The sequence below is a fragment of the Rhinolophus ferrumequinum genome, chromosome 23 (assembly GCF_004115265.2).
Source record: "Rhinolophus ferrumequinum isolate MPI-CBG mRhiFer1 chromosome 23, mRhiFer1_v1.p, whole genome shotgun sequence".
NCBI classification, from domain to species: domain Eukaryota; kingdom Metazoa; phylum Chordata; class Mammalia; order Chiroptera; family Rhinolophidae; genus Rhinolophus; species Rhinolophus ferrumequinum.
The window spans coordinates 8,961,025-8,985,403 of record NC_046306.1 but is presented as its reverse complement, the minus strand read 5'-3'; the positions used below and the strand labels follow the sequence as shown (position 1 = coordinate 8,985,403).

The following is a 24,379-nucleotide window of genomic DNA, read 5'->3' as shown; positions in this document are numbered from 1 at the left end:
TTGTTATCTGGGACACAGTTTCGTCACTGGTGAACACAATCCAGAGGCTGTCAGTGATGGAAACCGCAAATGGCCAAGAAATGACTGGAGGAAGGGAGAGGAAGACTTTAGAAATTAAAAATAAACAAAAAAGGAGTAAAGGAAGCCCTGGACCAGGGCCGGTCTAGGAGAAATCCTCAGGGAGGCAGGGCCGGCGAGGAACCATCGGACCTCAGCCCACTTTCCCTCCCTCCAGGCGCCTACTCTACCGCTTGGGACCTGACGGACTGCAGAGTCTCTACCGACAAAACCAAGCCAGAAGAGCCCTGAGGTTAGGTTTTCAGTAACTGTTGTAGAAGTGGGAAAACTTGAATTTTGCAAACAGAGTCTCAGCCTGACACCTAAACGATGCAAATGGGTGGCGGATGGGCGTTGTTTCAGGCGGCAGCGTCCCAAAGTGGAAGCCGAGAGGAGGACAGCGGAATCCAGCACATCCACGAAGCCTCGGCAACGCGATCCGCCGCGCGCTCCAACCCCCAAAGCCGGGTTGGAGCCGCAGACGGGAGCGGGGCAACCAGCCGCGCGCCTGCGCGTGCGCTAAAGGCTCACCCGCTCCCGCTCATCTTCAGGTGCGCTCGCGCTTCCGGCCGGCCTTCCCGGGGCGGAAACCCCAGAGCCCGCGCATGCGCTTTCCAGCTCTCCTGCTCGGTCACAGAGGCCCACAGCTTCAGGTGATCCCGCCCCTCCCTCTCAGCGAGAGACCAATCGCGCGGTGGTGGGCGGGAATTTCTAGGAGGCGGCCCGCCCAAGGTCTGTGCGAGACGGGTGTCGATTGGTTGGCGCCTCAGGCGCAGGTGCGCGCTTCCTATTGGGTGTGGGCGGAGCGCGAGCCGCCGAGACTTCCACGGAGGCTGCAGGTGAGCGCGCGCACGCGCCGCGGCTCCCGCCCGCCCCGGGTGCGCGCGCGCGCGGGCTCGCGGGGGAGGCGGCCGAGAGCGAGGCTGCGGCGCCTGTCGCCTCTGCTCCGCCCCCTCCGCCTCCTCCTCCGCCGTCGCGGCAGCCGCCGAGGCCCGGAGGGAGAGTCACGTCCCCGCCCGCCGCTTCGCCAGTCGGACCCTCAGTGTCGCCCTGTGAGGAGTCAGCCGAGCGGATCTCTGCGCGGACACCCGAGCCGCTGCCGCCCCTCTGCAGGTGCCTGTGAGGAGGCCCCCGGGCCGCTGCCGCGTCCGGAGCCCGCCGGCCGCGCACTCGCTCCCCGCGCTCCCGGGGGTCGGCCCGGCTGGAGGAGGCCGCCGCGGGGCCCGGCCTCAGCATGAACCGCAGCCACCGGCACGGGGCGGGCAGCGGCTGCCTGGGCACCATGGAGGTGAAGAGCAAGGTGCGCGGGGCCCGGGCTGGGCGGAGCGGCCGTCCGATGGGGGCCGGGGCCCGGGGGAGGCACGGGGGCGGCCTGAGGAGCTGCCCCGGAGCCTGGGACGGTGGAGGCGCGGTAGTGGGATTTGGAGGCAGGAGACGGTGGATAATAAACTTGCTGAGAAGGGAGGGGAGAAAGGTGGGGGCCTTGTGTCTGCTCCTGGCCCAGGTAGGAAAAAGACCAGTGGAGCATTTTATCTGGTTCTTTAAATCTCATTGCTGTTCAAGGATGGGAGTAGGGGCCAAGATACAACCGAGGCGTTTGAGCGCAGCGTGGTGTCTAAAGGTTTGGGGGAATTCTTCCTCCTGGCCTGTGAGTAAAAGGTGTTTGGAACACCCGCGATCACAACATTACCCCTTTCTGTGGTTCAGGGGTTCATCGAGTGGTGAACGAGAGAGAAAGAACCCAGTGAACCAAAGAGCCCTTTGGAAGTTAGCTTTGCTTCCTGCTAGGGGTTTTCCTAGCGCTAACTTTGGTATGCATTTAATCTATGAAATTAGCACTATCACCTTTCGTTGGAGGAGCACTTTACAGTTTGAGTCTCGATGCTCTTTTCATTCCATCATGCTACCTTTTCACATCAAGTGTTTTCACTCTTGACCAGCGGTATGCCAATCTGCTGATAATAAACGTCGGTAGCCACTGAATTCCTAAATTGCAGGAGTAGAGTAGTCTATAGGGATTAGTGAGGGAATGCTCTCCAAAGGAGGTGTTGAGCTGGAATTTGAAGGTGATCTGCAGCCACGTTTTCAGCAAGATTTTCATGAATTGAAGGGCCAAAAGGAGCTTAGATAATCTAGTCTAATTCTCTGAGAACACAGAATATGACTTCCCCAAGCTCTGCTTTGAAGACAAAACCTTAAAGCCGTTTTACAGAGGAACTTTTAGGCTTTCTAGAATACAAAAGAGGACACTGGCTGGGCCCTGAGAACATTTAAAATAAGAGTTGGGAAGACCAAAGTACATAAAAGCATAGGAGAAAAGCAAAAGCATACCAACTTCAAAAATAATGAAATCAGTGAATGTAAGACGACTAAGAATGCAAAATCAAGGAGTGATTTTGAGTGAAGTGGGTAAGGAAAGCTCCCTGGAGCCTGTGGGTGGAATGGTGTTTATTATCTAGAGTTGATAAGCAAAGTTCTGTAAGTTGTTATAACTGAGATCATCACATCAAGAATATCAACATTCATTTTTTTAACATCACTTTAAAATGTTATCTGTGACTTAACTTGTATCAGGGTAGGCCCGAGTTTCAGAAACCATTCTGTTTAATAAGAATAGAAATGTAATTAGAGCAATAATTTAAGGGATGCTAAGGAATATGCTCTTCCTTGCGTCCTCCATTGACCTGCCAAAACAAATTGAAGTGACAGTACTTGAACTAAGGGTTAAGATGACTCAAAATAGAGCTTTTCCTCCAATGGTTGAACCTGCTCATGGCATTTCTGTTACAAATCTAGTTTGGTTTTGTGGGAGTTGAGGTTAAGAAAAGAAAAACATTTATGATATTGCATGATCTTAAAATTCAGTCTGTGGTCCTAATCTTGGTAGCAAGTCAGTAATTTTTTTAATCATAGGGGAAAATGAGTAGGAATTCTAGGTGCACTGATAAATACAACCAAATAGTAATTTATCTCTCAGACTAGGAAACCTTGAGCACTTGGGGACTGGAATTTCAGGCTTTCTGCCCTTCTGTCAACTGACTTATGAATCTTTCCCATACTTAGTCTAAACTATATGTTAAATATTTGACCTGCGATGCTGTACTGTTAGTGAACCATCTCTCTTAAATAGAATCAAGGCATTCTGAGAACCTGCAGGGAACGAAGTGTCATCCCACTATTGTTCTAGCTGGCGATGAATCTGCACAGTATAGATACTCTTTCTAGTGTGTCTGTGACACCTTGTGTTTCAGATATGTATTGTGATACATTTATTTTTTAATGGCACTTGTCATTTTTACCATTTAAAAATATTTGGATAGATGTTTGTAACAATATTTCCTTTTTTATTGCTTTAGTGATATCACAGCTTTTTACAAAACTGATCACTACATAAGAGGTTAGGGTGTAACCACAACTAGGTGATATGCAAATCCACATTTCAGGATCTCTTTCTTCTGCATAGAAAAGAGTCAACTTTATTATCTTTGCTCCTGGAAGGGCAAAATGATATAAATAAATTAATGGATAATGCAAATGTAGCTATAGTTAAATTGTGATACCAGGTACCCTGTGACTTTTCTTTGGTAACTTATTTATCTTCCTGTTGCTACAGAGTTGGGAAAGTTCTTAATCAATGATCAAGGTGGTGTCCTTTAATAACCTTGGAACAGCCTTTGAGCTGTACATTTCCTAATTATTATTCATGGACAAGCAGAATTTTAAAATTAAGTTTGCATTTCTAGAATGTACCAACAGAAGATAGGAGGGGATGTTTATTCACATCCTGGGTGGCCAGGAAAAAGTAGATCAGGCTAAAAAAGTTGTAAATGGTTCCCATAGTGAATAGTTCTTGATTAGTCTTAATTTTATCTCTATTTTAGTATTTTTCTTCATGTAGTAAACAGTTCTCTTAATCCTATTGTTTTGATGCAAGAAGCATAACAATTTCTCTCTTTGTTTTTCCTGCTAACATTTGCAAAAGGGCACATCTACTGAATCCATACAGTTTTCTATTGTTTTTTATCATAACATTTAAGCAAGAGAAAAAAATGTTTTCATCCAAAAGAATTTTCATCCAAAAGCTTTGGGAAAAACATTGAAGCCCTAAATTGTTTATTAGGTGTTACTCTCATTGGTGTATCAGGGGAGGTGATAAACCCTGGGATGAATCAGACAGCACTAAGAACTTTAAGTTGTGATATCAGAATGAAGAAAATGGAGGAGAAACTATGACTTTTGATAACATCATAAGGCTCACTGATATGAAGGGTGTGCCTGAGTTTTTATTTACTTTGAAATGAGAAGGTGTGACTAAACTTTTTGAGAGTTTTAGGTATGAGTCACTTTATTTTCTTGACAAATATTAATGTTTATGATTCAGGAATGTATTTTGGAAACTTTTAATTATTTATTAGAGGTAAGAGGTAGTTTTAGTGAATTTTTATTTTAATTTAAAACTGGTGAGTAGCATGGATATAAGCAAGGCCGATGAACTTACAGACAAAGCTGTGACACTAGATATCCCATAGGGTCCTTGGGAAAATGAATTGACACATTTGTAACCTCAAATTATTCTGATAGGGACTTTCTCTGCATGATGCTTAAGGTTGTCTTAGTGGTGCTGATAATAGATATTTAGAGGGAAAATGAGTTCAGTGGCCAAACACAGCAAACATTTGTCTAAAAAAAAAAAATTTTTTTTTTTTTTATTAATCAACCACAGGAGTTAACTGAGCTTTTAATGTGTGGTCTCCACTGATTCCTAAGAGTGTGATTATAGTTACGTAGCATTTCCCAAACGTGGCTGGTACGCGTTTTTGAGGCAGGTTGAGTAACCTTTCGTAGGTTTCCACATTGGGGGAAATGCCATGCTAGACCCGAAGTAAGTCAGATAGATCCTGTTTATTACAGACTAGGTGAAGCCAGCCCTTAGTGTTGAATAAGAGCCACTTTAATAATTTAACATTTGGAGAGCAGAATTGTGATTCTGGAGTAGGGAAGCAGACCTCAGAAGCAGAATTGGGAAGATAAATATTGGTACTCCCTGTTTGTGTGATCCCTTAATACCTCTCTGATGTAATTTTTCTCTTTATCCACTAATTGGTGAACTCGTGTATGCCTCAGCCTTTCAATCTCTAGGGTCTAGCGCGGTGCCAAGCACATAAACACTTCTTGCATTAATTGGATAGTTGTAGGATATATATTTGATGTATTAAAGCTTTTTTACAGTATTAACATAGGGAAGATGCATCTTATCTCTAGACCTATTTCTTACATGATATACTTCCATTTGTGTCATACCTTAAATGCCAAGAAGTTCAGAGTTTTTTGTATATGTTTCTGTTACTTCTTGCCACTTCCTGTGAAATCGTAATTTCTTTTATGGGGGAAGAAACTTAGATGCTTTTTGCTAACAGTCGAAATAAAGACTTGGGCACATCTTGTGACCCTGTGGCCTGAGTGAGGAGAGCACTGCTGTCAAGATTCAAGCCCTAGACAGGGTTTGAGCTGAGTCACTCACTGTGCAGGACAGTCCCCAGGGAGGCCTGGCTACCCCAGGGGTTGAGTGGAGCCTGCATCTCTTGAAGGGGCGCCCTTCAGAGACGAGGCAGTGAGAAGGCACATTTCTGTGCCTTTCTTAACGCTGTTTTATCGCCAGGGAATGAGGTTTCTGGCAGGAGACTGTCACTGGAGCTGTCGTCTTCATTAAGGGAAATGATATGCCTCTTAATTTTTCGATGGCATGCATTTTAAAATTCGGTCCTGTTACTTTTTTTTTTAATTGATGTGTTTATTATATTTATAGTTTGGAGCAGAATTTCGTCGGTTTTCACTGGAAAGATCAAAACCTGGAAAGTTTGAGGAGTTTTATGGATTACTGCAACATGTTCATAAGATCCCCAATGTTGACGTTTTAGTGGGCTATGCAGACATCCACGGAGACTTACTACCTATAAATAACGACGATAATTATCACAAAGCTGTTTCAACGGCCAATCCACTGCTTAGGATTTTTATACAAAAAAAGGGTAAGTACCACTGTTTACAAAAATAGTTCGAGAAATACAAGTTTATTTTCCTCATTAATATTGGATACAAGGACTTTGGCGTAGACTTAATGAATACACATTTTGTGTGAATCTTCTTACCATGTTAACTAATAAGTGGGTTAAAACATTTGTGATATTGTTGGTTTAATGATTATCTTTACACTGCACTAAGTGTATTTCAGACACTCTGTGTTTTTAATTTAATTTTAATCCTCTTAGATTTTTTTGTAATAGAAATTAGTAATGTATTGAATCTTCACTTCATTGAATGGAATTTTGTCCTTTCGGAAAGATGTGGTAGGAAGAGTATGACTTTGGAGTCAGAGAAACATTTTAATCTTTTGGTGGCAACCCACTTTCAAGTGCTGTGCTTACTACTTAATAGATTCCTGAAAGTTATTTATGCTTCCTGTGTCTCAGTGTCCTTTTGTATAAACTGAATATATTATCGCATAGGATTATTAGAAAGATTAAATGAGCTAAGTGCAGTGCCCTGGCACGTAGTAATAGGCAGGCACGCAGTAAATGTTTCCTTTCTCTTTTAGAATATTTTTCACAGAAATTAAATTAGTTAATTTTCTGGAAAATTATTTTGAAGGAATGTAAACATTGATATTAGTCTTACAATGAACATTTGAAATAACTGCTCTATATGGCAAGCATTTTCAAATGTATTTTGAATCCTAAAACTTTTTTTTTTAACTTCGTGGCCTCCTTCGTGTGTGTGTCTTGTCTGCAGATGGGCATGTTGTGTGCCATTTATTCCTTTGTCTTTGGTAAATAAAGAGGTTTAGAAAGCCAGCATGAGAGCAGCAGGCCCCCAGTATTGGTGGAATAATTAAAGCTTTACCATGTCTGTAAACCAACCCAGAAAGCAATTTGGGAGAATGGGAGGGATTACCCTTGAGGATGAAACTTTCTTTCCAGTCAGTTGATAAGCATTGGACCACTCCCAGGGCTTTGAAATTCCACTGATTATGTGTCATGTATCTTTGCTTTCCTGGGTTTGGAAGAACTAAAGTCCACCAACAGAATTAACCTCCACTTGACTATTTACAAAATACTGACAAACACAGTTTTCCCAGAGACCCCTGAGATGGATTTTGTAGATTATTGGTGGGGTACAATTAGAGTATTACTTTAGAAATATTAATTTGGCTGTTGGGAAGAATAGGAGTGAGCCGCTCTCTAGAGGAGAGAGCAAGGAGCAGGTGGTGAAGAGGCAGCTGGGAAATGCCCCAGAGAAGGCAGTAGGTGAGGAAAGCAGCTGTGGAAATACAGCGGGAGTATTTGACAGTCACTGCGCTCTGCTGGATGGTGCAGCGTTGAAGAGTTGTCCAACAGTTGTCCAACTTTCTGGGTTCGAGCCTGATGCTGGGACGGTGCCGTAAACAAGCAGAATTTGGAAGAAGGATTGACTTGGAAAGAAAATCGGTTTGGTTTTAGAACAAAAACGTTTACCTGGCTGGTGAATTTCAACCATGTCATTAGGAAATTGGAAATGGTAGACTGGAGCTTAGGACAGAAATCTAGAGGCTGTCAGAGTTGAAATTTTCAGTAGACACCAGGACTAGCGGAGATGAAGACCAGGCATAGACCCTTGGAAAGCTGCGTACAGAATGCTGAGAAGAAAGGTGCTGTAGAGGAGAGAAGGACCAAACATTTGAGTGGAGTTTATCATTGTGAGCAGAATGATTTAAATCATTATTGTTGATTGGTAGGCCTTTCTGGTTAGCAATTGTAATTTTCATTAAAAATTTAGTTGCTCCTTGGAATGTGTATTCCAATGTAGAATGACTATTTTTAACTACTGCCACCTGACGAAATTGTTAGAGTATAGGAGCTGGTTTATACCACCACCTCTGTTTGTTACTGGAATTGTAACACTTACATGATCATGAGATTAATCCTAACATCTTTTAAGGTGGGTTATCTTCTGCTATTTCTTTTTTAAATATGTATCTATGTGAACACAAGTTTTCTGTGTCGTAGAGGTGAACGTCCAGTACAATTGATAGCCCTTAGAGTTTGGTTTAGAAATAGGCAGTCCCTTCAACAGTGAAGTTTTGTTTTTAAAAATATAAATTTAACACAAATATGACTTAAGCAAATGATGAATGTTACGTTGGTCAGTTCATTCCTGCATTAAACCCTCTACTGGCTTTTCACTGCATTTGGAATAAACTGCTTCCTAGTCTGGACGTCACAAGCTCATCTTCCTCCATTCTCCCACTCCCTCCATTCTCCCTCTCCCTCATCACAGCCAACCACACTGGCTTTCTCTCTGTCCTCAGACTTGGTTGCTGTCTCTGCTTTTGCACTGGCTTTTTCTTCTGTTGAGAAAGTTTTCCCTTTAGTTCTTCCCATGTCTACCTCCTCTTACTTCAGATCTTAGCTCAAATAACTGTCTCAGAGGGGTCTCTTCTGACCACCGTGGATAAAGCACCACCACCACCCCTACCCCTACACCTCACACCCCCACATCGTCCCACACCCCGGCCTTCAGCACATTACCCTCTGGAGACCTGGAATTACCTTATTTAAGTATGAGTTAATTTTCTGTCTTATAGACTTACACAGCGTCCTGTGACTCACGGTAATACTTTTTCCCTCGAAGCTCAACAGATGCTTAAGTAGAAAGCTGATTTCATGTAAGCTTTAATGGACATTACATTCAAGAAGTTAACATGAAGCATGACATTTAGTATAGTTAACATTTTGCTGCTTCATTATAACACATTTTCTGTTTTCTTGGCTTATTGAACCCAATTTAGGAATCAACAGGGCAGCAATTACACTTGATGCAGTACCAAGTGATTTTTTTAAAACAAATTACAAAGCCATTTAAAAATTTAAAGCCACGTGATCTTTTAAAATACACTCTACTAAAGTTTCTTTGATGTGAAAGCTCACAATTGAATTCATAAACAACTATTGCGTGAACTCGAAGATAGTGGTGAAAAGTTTTATGTTTTATAATAATTTTTTTTGTGAGAAGAAAAACCCTATACTGTATTTCTAGGGCTGTTATCATGGAAGTAAAAACAAAACAAAAAACCTAATATCTTAAAAGTTATGTTCACAAAGAGGACACGCAGGCCTTTTGCCAACCCCCATCCCTGTTGGAGTTTAGAGTGTCCTCATGCATTTGAGGGAGGGAGACAAGGAGGCACAGAGTAGAGTTTTCCTTCCCTTGTTGTTTAGGTTATTGTGCAGTAAACAGTGTTAGAAAATAGTTAAAGGTTGTATGTTTAAAAAAATAGGTCATTCCTGTAGGTGTGGCATTCCCGCCAGGGAAATGTGCATTTTTTAAAAACTTCCAGGTCGTCCTGATGATCAGCCAAGTCTGGGTCCGTCGAGAGGCTCAGACTCCTCGCCAGATCGGATCAGAATATCTACACCACTGCTTCTTGCTATATATATATATCACCATCTGTTTTTGTATGGCATTACACAACTACGTTTACGTCTTGGCTTTATTCAGAGGAGTTTGTTAGAAACACTAGAAGGGCCTCGCTTTAAACATCATCTTACTAAAGACATGGCCTTTCTGCCCAGACACCAGACACCTGAAACTGCGCAGGCACCTGAATGATCTCTTCGAACTTCCCTGTGCAATGGACGTTATTTTGTAAATGTATCATAAGGTTATATTTTAATGAATCGGGGTTTAATTTAGAAATGGTATAAGGGATATACACTTTAATAGTAAATTGTAAAAGATAATTTAACAAAAGATACGGCCTCAGAAATAAAAAGTGAAATAAAATAAACAGAAGAAAGTGTGGCGCAACATCTCAGAATATGACACCAGTTCTCGAGACAGAAACCTGGGAGTCACCTTTGACACATACCTACTTTTCAGTCACCAGCCGATTAAAACTGTGTTTGAATTTTTTTCAAATGTATTTCCCCATCTCCACCACCTGCTCCAGGTCAGGTAGCATCCTGTCCCTGCAGTGGTCTCCCACCGTGCCCTCAGGTCCATTCTCCTGCTTGCAGCCAGAGTGAGCTTCATGGAGCAACAAAAATCCTTGTTGCTTCCCATTGCCCTTCAGCAGAAGTCCGCGGTCCACCTTAACACTTCCCTGGAGGCCCTGGGTGTCGGCCTGGCCCCTGGCTGCCTCTGACTCGGCTCTGGACTGCTCCTGCCCCCTCGCCCCCACCCTTTAATCTCACTGCAGTCCTGAGTCCTGAGCCCCATAATGGGGCTTCTGTCAGTGAAGCAGACCATATATACAAAGGTGACCCCATAAGACTATAATGGAGCTGAAAAGTTCTGTTGTAGCACATCGAGTCACGCACGTGTTTGTGGTGATGCTGGTGTAAACAAACCTGTCCGCCAGGCGTACAAAGTGTAGAACATACAATTATGTACAGTCCATGATAGCTGACTGTGATAGTAAATATGTTATTGGCTTGCGTATTTACTATACTTGTTATCATTATTTTAGAATGTCCTCCTCCTACTTATTACATGTGCTGTCCATAGTCCGTGCTGTTGACACCAGCAGCACCCTCCCCTCCTGTCTCTTGATTGCATCATTTTCTCCTGTGCTAGAGTTAGTCTCCTGTTTGTACCGGTTGGTCGCCTGGGAGCCAGCGCCTGGGCCATGCAGCTGGGTGTGTAGTTGGCTGGACTGTGTACGCACAACCATGAAATCACTGCATTCCGAACGCATCCCGGCGCTAAGCGGCCCGTCACTGTACCTGGACTCCTTCATCTCCCCCATCCCGCTCCTCTCTTTATTCGTTGTAGTCTGTGCCTGGAAAGTCCGTCCTTCCCTCCTCCCTGATTAGCTGCTGGCTCCTTTTCCAGTCTCAGCGTGAGCCTCACTTCCCTGGAGAAGCCTTGCCTTCCCCTGTGAACCCGGCTGGGCTCCCATTTACATACAGGCTCCCCGGGCACAGCAGACATGGCAGCCCTTGGCATCTTTGTGATGATGTAATGGTTTGACACTGTCAGCTGACATCTCCTCACTTAGACTGTAAGCTCCCTGAAAGTAAGCACCTTACCTGTTCTGTTCACGCGTCGGCAGCCCAGAGAGCCTGGCCACAGACAGGCGCTTCTGAGACATTTGTTGATTGACTTGTATTAGGAAGAGAAGGGATCTGCAAAATTTGAATATTGCTTTCAATGACGTTTTATCCTTTTAAAGTTGCCAGATCTGTTTCATTTAACCATTTTGGATTAGAACAAGGGTTGGCAAACGAAGGCTTGCTGGCTGTTTTGTAAATAAGGTTTTCTTGGAACACAGCCATGCTCCCCTTTATGGATTGCCTGTGGCTGCTTTTGCCACAGAGACTGACCTGCAGCACCTACAGTATTTGCTATATAACTCCTTACAGGGGAAGGTCATAACCCTTGGAATGGAACAGTTTCAAAACGTATTTCATTCTTCCTGTCTTCCTGCTAAACTTCAAACATTATAATCTTGAACTTTCTTGATGACTCCAACATGAACTGCTACGGTTTTGTTACTGTACAGAGATGCTGACGGTGTTTATGTAAAGTTTTTTCTTTTTTTCGATTTGCTTATTATCCACTGTAGGCTTTTATCTCTTGTATCTGTGCCTGCCACTCACCAGTGGGCCCTGACCACCCCCAACCCCCCCCCCGTGCCCGCTCTGAATCTGTAACTTAGGACTCTGAGCTAAGGAATGAAATAACCAGGCTTTTCAGAATTAACGTTTAAAGAGTGAAAGGTTCAGAGGGAGGGTCTGCAGGGCATGTAGCTGTTCAGTGGCCGTTCAGGTGGATCCTCGTCCGGTCCAGTTAGCGGAGACGCCGGCTGAGGGCCAGGCTCGGTGAGGGAGGTTTTGCTGCATGAGCCGTCATCACGCACTGTTGCATAAGCCTGGGTTTATACAAGTGGAAGGTTGCTATGAACCAAGTTTCCAAACTTTCCATCTCACTGAGTTCAGTGCTTTGATATACATACTCAGGTAGAAAGTGAACTGCCATTCCCTGTGGACATTCACCTTTACACTTTAACACCCTGCACCCTGGCTTTCTGCCAAAATATTTCTTTTCCCAGTGGCTGGAAACTGATTAGCTCGATGGGAGGACAAAGGAGGCTTTGTACTGGGCATATTGCTTCTGAGAATTTAGCAGAGAGCATTCAAACAGTTTGGATGTGATGCCAAATTATGCAGATTTGGGGGTTTTGTCAGGTTTCCCATGAATAGGTATGTAGGCAACTTAATTTTGTTCTCAGTTTGTATGGTCTGGAATTTCCCTTATAAATATGTGGGCTTCCTTCATTGATTGTTTGAAAATGAATATACAAAACTTAGAGAAAATACATTTAGTAGAGGATGATTGTTGTTAGATTTTCGGCCAAATTTTGCCAAAAAGATTGTTGTGTCAGTGGATTTATTGCCAAAGCGAAATTATAAATAAATTTCTGTCTTTGTAAGAACAAGTGCAAATACTTTATAAATGAAGACAAAATTATCCTCGGGGAAAAATGCCGAAAATGAAGGACCCCTAGTCTTGTATATTTCTCTGAAACTAGCTTTTGAAGGATGTCCAAGTAGCATGAGAAAAGAACACTGAAGTTCTCCATTCTCTGGCACACAATTGACACAACATGGGAACGCTAAGGTATTTGCCTAGGAAGACCTGGGTCCGGTCTTTTCTCTGTAACTTCCTTTGTATCCTTTACTTCCTGGTCTGTAAAGTAAAGATGATAATACTTATCAATAAGGCGGAGTGAGAGTCAGGGGAGAGAATACCAAAGGCCTGTACAAAGGGTGATGTTACTGTTATCTGCAGCAGTAGCTGAGTCCCCGACGATTTTGAACTAATTCTTTGCAGGTGGGGGCGGGGGGAGGCTCTTATGTTTTTAGTTTATCCCGTTATTTTTGAAACATGATTTCCACTTTTGTGCCTGCTATTAACTTCATTTTCTTCTCTACTTCTCATTCTCTGATGAGATGTTTTGTTTGTAGACTGTCTTACTTCAGCAATGTAATTTAAGAATATCTGGTTTTAGGTGCCCTGTGTTCCCTTAGTTTGCATCAGAGATTATAACTTGTTGGCTTGAAGAATGAATTCAACCCCCAGATGTTATTGAGCGCAAACAAGTTTTTGTTGTTGTTTAACTGCGTGTCAGCATTTAAAAATGGGAAGATTTTGACCTAAAAAACAACACTCTCGGGCAAATTGGATTTGGCCCCTCAAATGAAGAAAAGCGTCCTGGGTGCAGAGCCGCTGTGCCATTCAATGGGGCAGGAGCTTTCCAGCTTGTTGTCCGTCACCACCACTGAGACAAAATGCCCCTGCACTTTATTGTTTTTTACACAGTGAAGAAAAAAGTTAAAAATCTTATACCTCAGCCTCTTTCAAAAGTGGAAAAATTAAGAACTCCCTCAGAAAACAGAGGGACAGTGTGTATTTGCAGACTACCCAAATTCCTAAGTGTTTGCTATGCATTCATCTAATTACATGATCACTTAGTGCATATTATCTGCTTTATTTAATTACGTTATCTGCCCAGCCAACCTCTAACACAGGTATTTGAGTTTGTTCTGTTGATCTGCCTTGGGAATCCAAAGTGTCCCCTTTCCTGTCATTGAGTTGAATATGACAAACATGCAAATTGGAGGTGTTTTAAACAAATGAAGGAAAAGTATATTTTAAGTAACTTGTTTAAAATAATGCTTAACAATGTGTTTGTAAAACTTATCTGAATTGCATTTGCCATGCTTAATGTTGCTTCATAGTTACTGAGCTTTATCAAATTCAACTTCAACATTTGGTAATTTTATGTGTACTTGAGAGGGCCACCTAGTGGTCGTTTCTGATATAGCCTTACTGCTGCTCTACTTTTTCATCTGCTTAGAATAAGCTAATATTTAACTAGTTTGTTTATGTACCAAATACATTTTAGTTATCCTTTCTGTACAGATTCAGCCGTAGATAAATGGGTGTTTTTACAGCATTTCCATAATTATTTTATTTTATTTTTAAACAGAAGAAGCAGACTACAGTGCCTTTGGTACAGACACACTAATAAAGAAGAAGAATGTTTTAACCAATGTGTTGCGTCCCGACAACCACAGGAAAAAGCCACATCTAGTCATTAGCATGCCCCAAGACTTCAGACCTGTGTCATCTATTATAGATGTGGACATTCTCCCAGAAACACATCGTAGGGTCCGTCTTTACAAATACGGCACCGAGAAACCCCTAGGATTCTACATCCGGGATGGCTCCAGTGTCAGGGTAACACCGCACGGCTTAGAGAAGGTCCCAGGGATCTTCATCTCCAGACTTGTCCCCGGAGGTCTGGCTCAAAGCACAGGACTATTAGCTGTTAATGATGAAGTTTTGGAAGTCAATGGCATAGAAGTTTCAGGGAAGAGTCTTGATCAAGTGACAGACATGATGATCGCAAACAGCCGCAACCTCATCATAACAGTGAGACCAGCAAACCAGCGGAACAACGTTGTTAGGAACAGTCGGACCTCGGGCAGTTCCGGCCAGTCCACGGATAACAGCCTTCTTGGCTACCCCCAGCAGATGGAACCGAGCTTTGAGCCCGAGGATGAAGACAGCGAGGAAGAGGACATTATTATCGAGAACAATGGGGTCCCACAGCAGATCCCTAAAGCCGTTCCTCTTACCGAGAGCCTGGAATCATTAACGCACATAGAACTCAGTGTGGGGTCTGGACAGAATGGTTTTATTCCTTCTAACGAAGTGAGCTTAGCACCCATAGCAAGTGGCACAAATACAGAATTTGAAACGCGTGCTCCAGATCAGAAACTCTTAGAAGAAGATGGAACCATCATAACACTATGAAACCATTGTTGGACTGTTTTTTGTGTGAGGGTGCCATGGGGACTTGTACATTTGGCTAGTTTAAAGCATATATACCTCTGAACCAGCGACTTGGAATAGGCATGAGAAAAAATATTGTAAGCTTAAAATGTTATTAAAATTGTAGTTTGATCATTGCTAATATGAATGTGGGTGGATCAGAGGTGAATTTAAGTCTAAAACGAAGGGGCCTTTGCTAATGATAGATGTGCGTTTGCTATTTTGTCTCTAGAGAACTGGATGTTAGAGCACATTCTCAGAACTATGTGAGAGACTAGATCTTTTCCGTCTGAAGTGGTTGCGTATTTAACCTGCTGTGCAGAGCCCAGTTCATTTTTTCTTTAACTATATTTTTAAAAATTGTAATGTGAAGACGTCTGATTCTCTCTTCTGGTACCTTGGGGACCTCAGCTCCTATGTTCCTGTATTTTATTTTGATTTTTTAAATGTTCTTCTGTTGTGAATTTTAACTAAGTAATGTTTTCAAGTGCTTTTTTTTTTCTTTCTAATTTCTAAGAAATCACACCGATTGTTTTTAGGAGTTGCTTCCTATGTTATAAAGCATTGAAACGATGTTCCTGAAGTAAGAAACTAACCGTTGTTTAAGTTCATGTTTGTCCATCCTGTGCTTTTAGATTTACAAACTCATTCCATGTGGGTGTAACTTATTCTGAAAGGCAATTCCATGGACTCTGGGCACATGGGAGACTCTCCCTTAACGTTAACCGGTTCTCAGCTGCATTCCCAATCTTACTGGAAAGCATTCCTTTTGTTGTTTGTGTGTGTGTTTTTTTGGTGTGCTTTTATACTCTTGTAATGTATTTGAGTAGTGTGAATCATTTTGGATAAAAAATGCACCCAAATTAAGAGATTTTTACACACAGGACAAACTTGTGCACTTTTTATATGAACAATTTGGGTTTCCTTAATGGGATTTCTAGGAACACTGCCTACACTTTATGAAAATTATATAGTATTCACCTTTGACAGGTAGAGTTTATTGCTATTAATTTTATGAGGCTATTTATTACTTTCCAATGCATCCACTTAGAACAAGTTACGAGTAAGGCTGCTAACCTTCAGTCCTTGCCTGATTTCACTGTACATTGTGCCCAAACACTACAGTATGTTTGTACATAGAAACTGAGACGAGGATGAAGTACATAAGTTCCCTGTGGCTTATGGGTATTTCTCTCAGAGTTATTTATTAATTAATTTTATGGTAGGGCTAGTATGGATACCTTTATAACAATTGTGTGCTATTAAAACAATGAAGAATCAAAGGACTCCGTTTTGAAGGATATTTTCACTATATGGTCAAAGTATATGAAGAAGTAAAGTCTGGATTAAATGAAGCTCACTTGACTCAGAATACTTACATGTATTTTGTTCACATGACCACTAAACATATTGTCACTAAACTATTAACTGCACAACATGTAATACAATGTACTTTTTGTTGAATTCACCCAAGTTCTTCCACTTCTGTACCACTATTTTTTAATGGCATTCCAGCTTTAACATTCTGTGAGTTTTGTAAATTTGGCTCTTGAATGGCAAAAATGTTACTATGTAGAAGGTTAAATTTCATTTATATTATAAGCGGTGCAGGGGTTCAACATTTTAAGTAAAAATACTTTCACACACTACCTCTCTCTCTTTTTTTAAACAAAGTTTTAACATCAGAACTTTTCTCATGGGGAAAAATACTACAGGGCTTGACTTTTTGTACAAATTTTAACTGTAAAATACAGATTTTTCTTGTATGTATTCATGAAAGTAGAAATCAAAGCTGCTAGTGCTTTTTATTTTAATTATCCTACTAAGGGTATATGTCAGTGGTGTTTTCAACTAGAGCTCTCATTTAAATTATTGGTAAAATAATTGATTACTAGACGTATTGTAGAACCAATAGATTTTGGTTATACAATAAAATGTCAATTCATTGGTAGTCTGAATTAATTCAAGTGTATCTTATTAACAAAAATATCAGTGGATTCAGCATAAAATTTTATAGTACTTAATGTCAAGCCTAACTGTGAATTTTGTTCTGTATCTTTAAGTAAATTTATGATAATGTTCTCATGCGCTATCAACAAAATATATGTACTTTTATGAACTGAATTTTCTAATTAAATTTTACATGCGACATGATTTTTACATGAATGATACTTTGTTTAAACTATCAAATGTCAGTATTTTACTACAATTTTATTATAAAATGTACATTATCACTAAATGAACTTTGATTTTTAAAAATCAAATTAGCTTTAGTTGTATATTATTTTTTACAAATAAAGATAGACTTCTCTAAGGCTACTTTCTTGTTTGCAAATACATGAGAAGCCACCCAACAATCATTTACCCTATTGCATAAGTTACAGCAAGGTCCTGGCTTCTTTAGCTTTTAATTTTTAAAAGATAAACACCGAATTGTATGTACATTTACTGCAACTTGTGTGCACGTATGGCTGTGGACTGGAAGATAGCATTTAAAATGTAGTTAATTCTGATAGTGTGAGAAACTGCATGATACCCAGAGTTATCATTTATGTTTAAGATGATTTGAAAAGACAAAAGTAGTTTGTAGTGTGACAGTTTATCTTCTGAAACTCAGATTCACTTAGTTATACTTTTCATTGCCACCCTGTATCTATTGAATTCAATTTATACTGAAAAATTAGAAAGGCCTGAGATAAAACTGACCGTCTTCCTGAGCCATGTCTAATCCCAAATTAGTCACCCTGTCATTGGCTAGTTGATCTCAGTACTAACTCCTCAACCAGTGTGGAGGATAATCCTTCTAATTCCTTCCCCCAATTAAAAACAGATTGAAAAACCCTCGAAATAAAAATTCAACATCCTGTCCATGGAATTCTTCACATCGTGGATTGGTACAGATTGTGTTACATTCAATACCATATATTCATCTTGGTTTTAGGGTCCATGAAGCAATTGTACGGAACTAAAACATCCCTTTCTCCCCAAAATGTGACCCCAGTGCTGCTGTTTGTATCTGAAATCCTTGCTGTTTCTAAATTTCCAGTCTGGGAAAGGAATTAAATTTGATGTTGAGGAAAAATCACGGAAGTCAGAAATTTAAAAGGAAAGGCCAGCAGTGTTCTGGTTCTATGCCATAAATTACTCAAATTCATGGTTAGCAACTGATGGTTGCTTTGATTTCCCCATCTTTAGATTGATGGAGGGTTTAAATGTGGATGATGAAGCTTGCAGGTTTGGGAGTGAGTGCCTACTTTGAGACATTGAAAATCTTGACTTTGTTATTTGTGAAGGCGTGTGTATCACTTGGTGATGGTGACTGACCTGTTGGCTCAAGCACAAACTGGTTGTCCTCCCCGCTGTAGCAAGATCACTGGTATACTACTGAAAATGCCGTTATTGGCGGGATGTCTGATGGGCTATTGGAAGGTAAGTAGGCAGTTAATCTTAGATTTCGTAATTTAAAAGCCCTCAGCATGTAGTAATCTGCCAAGTTCTTCCCTAAAAACAAGCAAGACTTATTTTAAAAGCTAATACGTTTATCCAGTTACTTTGTAACATTTGATGGGTAGTTTATAAATGAATATTAAAATTCGGTGGAGTTCATATTTTCTTTACAAGCTGTACGTTGGTGTTTTCTTGTTTTAAATAGCTCTCTTTTGGTTTTTATTCTAAAATGAGTATTCCTCCATGTCATAGAAAATCACTATTTTCTAGTTCATTATTAATTATCTAGTTCATTATAATCCCACGGGATGGGTAACATTTAATACAATATTAGTAAGGAAACCTTTAAAAAATTTTTTTAATCATACAAATAATATGTAAATTCATTCTCCTTAAAAAAAGGCTCAAGTCCTTTCTTGGCCACCTAGCATATTTATACATACTGTGCTTTGTTATAAAAAGAAATTCAAGTGGTTTAAAATAAGAGTGACTGATTTATAATCCAAATCAGAACACTTGAGAGAGAGTGGGTTTACTATTTCGCCACAATGGGCCCAAACAAGCTGTCTCAGGTAAATTGTCATCTGAGTCTTCCTATTGAAGATACGGCAGTAGAATGGCTTTCAAACATTTTTTTCAACCCACAGTAAGAAATGCATTGAACATTGTGATTTAGTATGTACTCATACACACATACATATACCTACATACAGTTGAAAGTTTCACAAAGGGAGTATTAAATGACAAATGCTCTAGTTTTCTATTCCATTTTTTAAAACTTTTTTTGGGACATCCCAAGAAAATTTTAGGATGTACTATTTGAAAAACACTTTGAAGTACTTTGCTTTCTATTTGAGAGATTTGCCATGGAAAAATACTAGTAATTTTTTTCCTAAAGGGTGGGGAGGGAACAGTAATGCTTGCTTGCTTTTTTATTTTGAAATAATTTCAAACCTAGAAAAGAACTGCATGAAAAGTACAGTGTATACCCTTCACCCAAATCATACCCACATTTGCTTTATCTCTATTTTTTTCCTGAAACTGGAGAATTGGTTGCGAGACATCATAGTCCTATAAACCCCTAAAGCATGTATTTCCTAAGAACAAGTACAGTTTCTTACACATTCCCTTATACAACCACAGTTCGGTTATCAAATTCAAAAAAATTTAACATTGATACAATAATACTATCTAATACACAAGCACTACTACAATTTCATCAATTGTCTCTCAAATGTCCTTTACAGAAAATGTTTCTGCTGATCCAGGCTCTAATCCAGAATCACGCATCACATTTAGGCGTCACTTCTCTGTGGTCTCCTTTCATTTGAAACAGTTCCTCAACTTTTCTTTCTATTTTATAATATTGACATTCTTGAAAAGTAAAGACGTTTTGTAGCCAGTCCCTCAATTTAGATTTGTTTCCTCATAATTAGATTCATCGTAGGCATTATGTGCGAATGGTACATCTGTGATGTTACATCCTCATTGTACCATGTCAGGAGGCACATCATGTCAGTTTGTTTCCACATTGTTGATATTAAAACACTTTCTGACAGGGAAAAACTATTCTTGTATCTTATGTGTTGTCCATTATTCCAATTATAATTCTTATACTGATAAACACTTATGGGTACTTAGGAAAGACCTCTGTTTTCATCATCCATTTGTTTTACGTCTTCAATTGTTTTCTAATTGAAGAGACAACAGAAAATGGTGAAACGGCACCAGTATTCTTGAGTGTCATTTGCTTGACTGCATTTCTGGGCCCAGGGATGATTTTTTTCTGGCACTGAAGGAAAACACCCCCTGAAACCAAATCTTGTGCATGGTCGGTCACCTTCTTAGTGTTAATCGAAGGCGTCTGCCTTTGGGTTTGTTGGATTATGAATAACCCCAACTCTAAATGCGTAAATGAAAAAAGATTTATTGGCTCATGTAGCTGAAAAGTCAAGGCTAGAACTTCGGCGCAGATAATTATCGAACGAACAGTGCTGTCTGGTAGAACGTTCCATGATGATGGGACTGTCCTATATCTGCTCAGTCCAAACAGTACTCACTGACCCACGAGAGGCTGCTGCATATTTGAGATGTGGCTAAGGCAGCAGAGACTCTGAATTTTTAATTTCGTGTCATTTAAATGTAAATAGCCCCGTGGGCCTACGGGGCTACCCCTCAGGCTACACTCTGTCTCCATCTCTTGTCTTGTTTTTCTCTGTTTCCTCTTCTCAGGCACATTACCCCCCTGTGGTGGCAAAAATGACCTCCAGCAACTTCAGTGTACATCCCGTCATGCTAGCAGCTTATACAGAAGGGAGTTTGCCTTCCCCACTAAGCACAGCCAAAGCCTCTGAGCTGCCTCATTGGCTCTGTCTGGGTCACGGGCCCGAATCTGGACTGGGTTGGCGATGGATGGGTGGTTCGTCCAAGAAGAATCAGGGAATCTGGGTGTTGTCACCCCAAGAAAAAGGAAGGACCACAGGAAAGTGAACTCAGTGGTATCAGCTGCAGCTCAGTTTATGAAGTATTTTTGGGTATACATTTTTATAAAGGAGAGAGTTAAAAGCATAAAGTACTATGGAAAAAAAAGGAGAAGACCAAGCAGTCCTCTATCAAAGGAAAATGGTGAAGGTGGAACTAAAACTTAGGGTCTAGTGGCAGTTTTCTGAGTTTGAAGGAAAAGTTTAAATCTCATAATAATGGCAATGTTTGGACTTGTGTTTCAGGTAGTATTGTTTATTTTTATTTTATTTAACAATTAGATCTGATACAAGTCTAATATGTAAAGAACATACAAATCCAATAGAAACATCAATCTGAAAAGGCAGAAAGTTCAAATTGTATTACTTTTGAAATATGGAAATGAGAATGATAGATCTTAGAGCAATGAGTAAATTCACATTTCTAAGGAGCCAGAGTGGGCTGGATTTGGGGCTGTTAAATAGTCCCCCTTTACACACACACACACACACACACACACACACACACACAATGTGTAGGCCATGTTGTCAGCTCATCAAACTTTTCAGATGTCAGAAATCCAGAATTTCATGAGACATCCTGATTAAAAAAAAAAAAATTAATTGATTTTCAATTATAGTTGACATACAATACTGTATTAGTTTCAGGTGCACAACATTTATATATCTTACAAAGTGATCACCATGATAAGTCTAGTACCCATCTGTCATCATACAGTTATTAAGATATTATTGACTCTGTTCCCTATGCTGTATATTATATCCCCGTGACTTATTTTATAATTGGAAGTTTGTACTTCTTAATTCCCTTCTCCTTTTCCACCCAACCACCACCCCTCTCCCCTATGGCCACCATGTTCTCTGTATCTGAGTTTGTTTCTGTTTTGTTCTGTTTGTTCATTTGTTTTGTGTTTTAAATTCCACATATAAGTGAAATCATATGACATTTGTCTTTCTCTCTCCAACTTACTTCACTGAACATAATACTGTCTAGATCCATGCATGTTGTTGTAAATAGCAAGATTCCATTATTTCTTATTGCTGAGTAATAGTCCATTGTACATAGGATGTACCACATCTTCTTTATCCATTTGTCTATCAATGGACGCTTAGGTTGCTTCCATGTCTTGGCTACTGTAAATAATTCTGCAATGAACATAGGGGTGCATATATCTTTCTGTGTTATTGTTCTCATTTTCTTCGGATAAATACTCAGAAGTGGAATTGCTAGATCGTCTGGTAGTTTATTTTTAATTTTTTGAGGAACCTCCATACTCTTCCATAGTAGCTGCGCCAACTTACAATCCTACCAATGGTACACCCTCGTGTACCCGTTTCTCCACATCCTCACCAACACTTGGTATTGGTTGACTTTTTGATAACAGCCATTCTGATAGGTGTGAGGTAAATCTCATTGTGGTTTTGATTTGCGTTTCCCTGAAAATTAGTGATGTTGAGCATCGCTTCATATGTCTGTTGGCCATCTGTGTGTCCTCTTTGGAGAAATGGATACACAGGTCCTCTGCCCATCTTGTTGAAAGTTTCCTTCTCTATGCAAAAGCTTTTTAGTTTGATATCCTCCCACTTGTTTACTTTTGCTTTTGTTGCCTTTGCTCAAGGAAACATATGCAAAAAAATATTGCTAAGACTGATGTCAAAAAAGTTACTGCCTATGTTTTCTTTTAGGAGTTTTATGGTTTCAGGTCTTACAGTCAAGTCTTTAATTCATTTTGAGTTTATTTTTATATATGGTGTGAGAAAATGGTCTAGTTTCATTTTGCATGTATCTGTCCAGTTTTGCCAACACCATTTATTGAAAAGACTGTCTTTTCCCCACTTACATTCTTAGTCCTTTGTCGTAGATTAATTAACCATATAAGCCTGGGTGAAACATCCTGATTTTTAAAACAATTGGGTGAAACGTCCTGATTTTTATTTATTTATTTATTTATTTATTTAAAGGGAAACCCTTTTTGTTTAGTTTTTTATATTTTTTTATTGGGGAATATTGGGGGACAGTGTGTCTCTCCAGGACCCATCAGCTCCAAGTCACTGGACCTCAATCTAGTTGTGGAGGGCGCAGCTCACTGGCCCACGTGGCAACCCTATTGTTTAGAGCTCGCGTTCCAACCAACTGAGCCATCCGGCCACCCAAAGCATCCTGATTTTTCAAACAACTCATGAGGTCAGCCGGATGGCTAAGTTGGTTAGAGCACCTAAGTTTGAAAATGGCGAGTAGACTTGGAGCTGAGCTGCGCCCTCCACAACTAGATTGAAGGACAACGACTTGGAGCTGATGGGCTCTGGAGAAACACACTGTTCCCCAATATTCCCCAATTTAAAAAAAATTTAAAAAACAACAAAAAAACCAATTCATGAGACAACCAAACACACCTGCCGGCCCCAGCCGGCCAGCCCTGGTCTCAGAAGCTCTATATGGTTGAGGAACCTCAACAGAGACCACAATCAATGGCTCAAATTCCTCTGCTGTGAAACCACCCCCTCAAGCCCTCAAAGGTCGCTGTGAGGCTTGTCCAAGGTCATGTGTACAAAGGGTTTGGGAAGGGCTTAGGACAGTGCCTGAGGCTCAGTAAGTACTCAGTGAATGCTAGCTGTTCTGTTTTTCAGGGAGATGACAGGCCCAAAGCGGCTGCCCCAGGCAGTCTCCTAGCTCAGGGTGACTCCACAGTGTGGTCCCCAGACAGCAGCCCCTGGGAGCGTGTGAGAAATGCAGATGCTCAAGACCCACCTTGGTTCTACCGAACAGACTCTCTAGAAAGGCGCCCAGAATTGTGCATTTTACCAGGATTTCCCCAGGCGCTTCCTGTGCCCACAAAAGTTTGGGAGGTTCTGGAAACCAGCTTGCCCATCTGTGTCTCTCCTCTCCTAGGAGAGCTGCTTTAATGAGCGTGGCTTATAATTTCTTCTAAAATTCATAAAGACGTGTGGAAGGCCTCCATACGCTCATCCTGCGTATACTGTACTGTCAACTCACCTGGCCAAAGTGATTTCAGTTTCGGTCTCCCTGGGCAGAGGGTCGTTCCCACATCCCAAATTAGTAGAACCCGACTTACCAGAACTGCACTTTTGACCAAATCCTGGGACTCCTCGACACACATCATTATAGGTGTACAGAAAATAAGCCTCTAAAAACTCCAGGCTGGATTTTTATGCTGGGTTATCTACCAGAAGAAAGGAGGAGAAAGGCTAGAATTTGATTAATAGTACAACCCACAGGTTATGTCAGCATTCCTTTTCCATTCTATCTCCTAGCAACGCGTAAAACGACAAGGATATAGCATTCATGGCACCGTTTCTAAGACCTGGAGTAGGTCACACTCCGAGGAAACACGGCTCTGGGCGTGTGGAATATCAGAATTCTGTTCCCAGGCTTTCTGCCCTGCCTGTGTGTGCTAGCCTTACACCTATCGAAAAAGTTGCATACCAGGTTTTCTCTAATGTTCCCAGAGGCCCTCAGCTGCTGTCTCAGGTATGTACTCCAGGTGACTCAGGCGAAA

The 24,379-nt window shown here is 41.0% G+C and overlaps 1 protein-coding gene and 1 long non-coding RNA gene across 3 annotated transcripts; one reads left to right on the top strand and one right to left on the bottom strand.

Annotated features, from left to right (window-relative positions):
• Positions 1-962: 962 nt before the first annotated feature.
• On the top strand, positions 963-17,065 carry PARD6B (par-6 family cell polarity regulator beta). Of its 2 annotated transcripts, none has more exons than XM_033095456.1 (3): positions 963-1,345; positions 5,864-6,086; positions 14,087-17,065. In XM_033095456.1, the coding sequence occupies exons 1-3, from the start codon at positions 1,292-1,294 to the stop codon at positions 14,914-14,916; spliced, it is 1,107 nt and encodes a 368-aa protein (XP_032951347.1). In that variant the 5' UTR covers positions 963-1,291; the 3' UTR covers positions 14,917-17,065. The 2 variants fall into 2 exon arrangements, with proteins under 2 accessions (XP_032951347.1, XP_032951346.1); XM_033095455.1 differs by having other exon boundaries at positions 963-1,357; positions 14,087-17,064.
• A 4,252-nt stretch (positions 17,066-21,317) lies between these two features.
• On the bottom strand, positions 21,318-24,379 carry LOC117015992 (uncharacterized). Its single transcript, XR_004421823.1, has 3 exons — positions 24,307-24,379; positions 23,936-24,043; positions 21,318-21,441 (listed from the first exon to the last, which is right to left on the bottom strand). It is a non-coding gene; the product is annotated as an uncharacterized LOC117015992 (long non-coding RNA).

Bases quoted from the DNA above. Each gene is read 5' to 3' on its own strand.
- PARD6B (XM_033095455.1), top strand. From the start codon at position 1,292: ATGAACCGCAGCCACCGGCACGGGGCGGGCAGCGGCTGCCTGGGCACC. The intron at 1,358-5,863 runs GTGCGCGGGGCC...TTATATTTATAG, and splicing joins CCATGGAGGTGAAGAGCAAG to TTTGGAGCAGAATTTCGTCG. The intron at 6,087-14,086 runs GTAAGTACCACT...ATTTTTAAACAG, and splicing joins GATTTTTATACAAAAAAAGG to AAGAAGCAGACTACAGTGCC.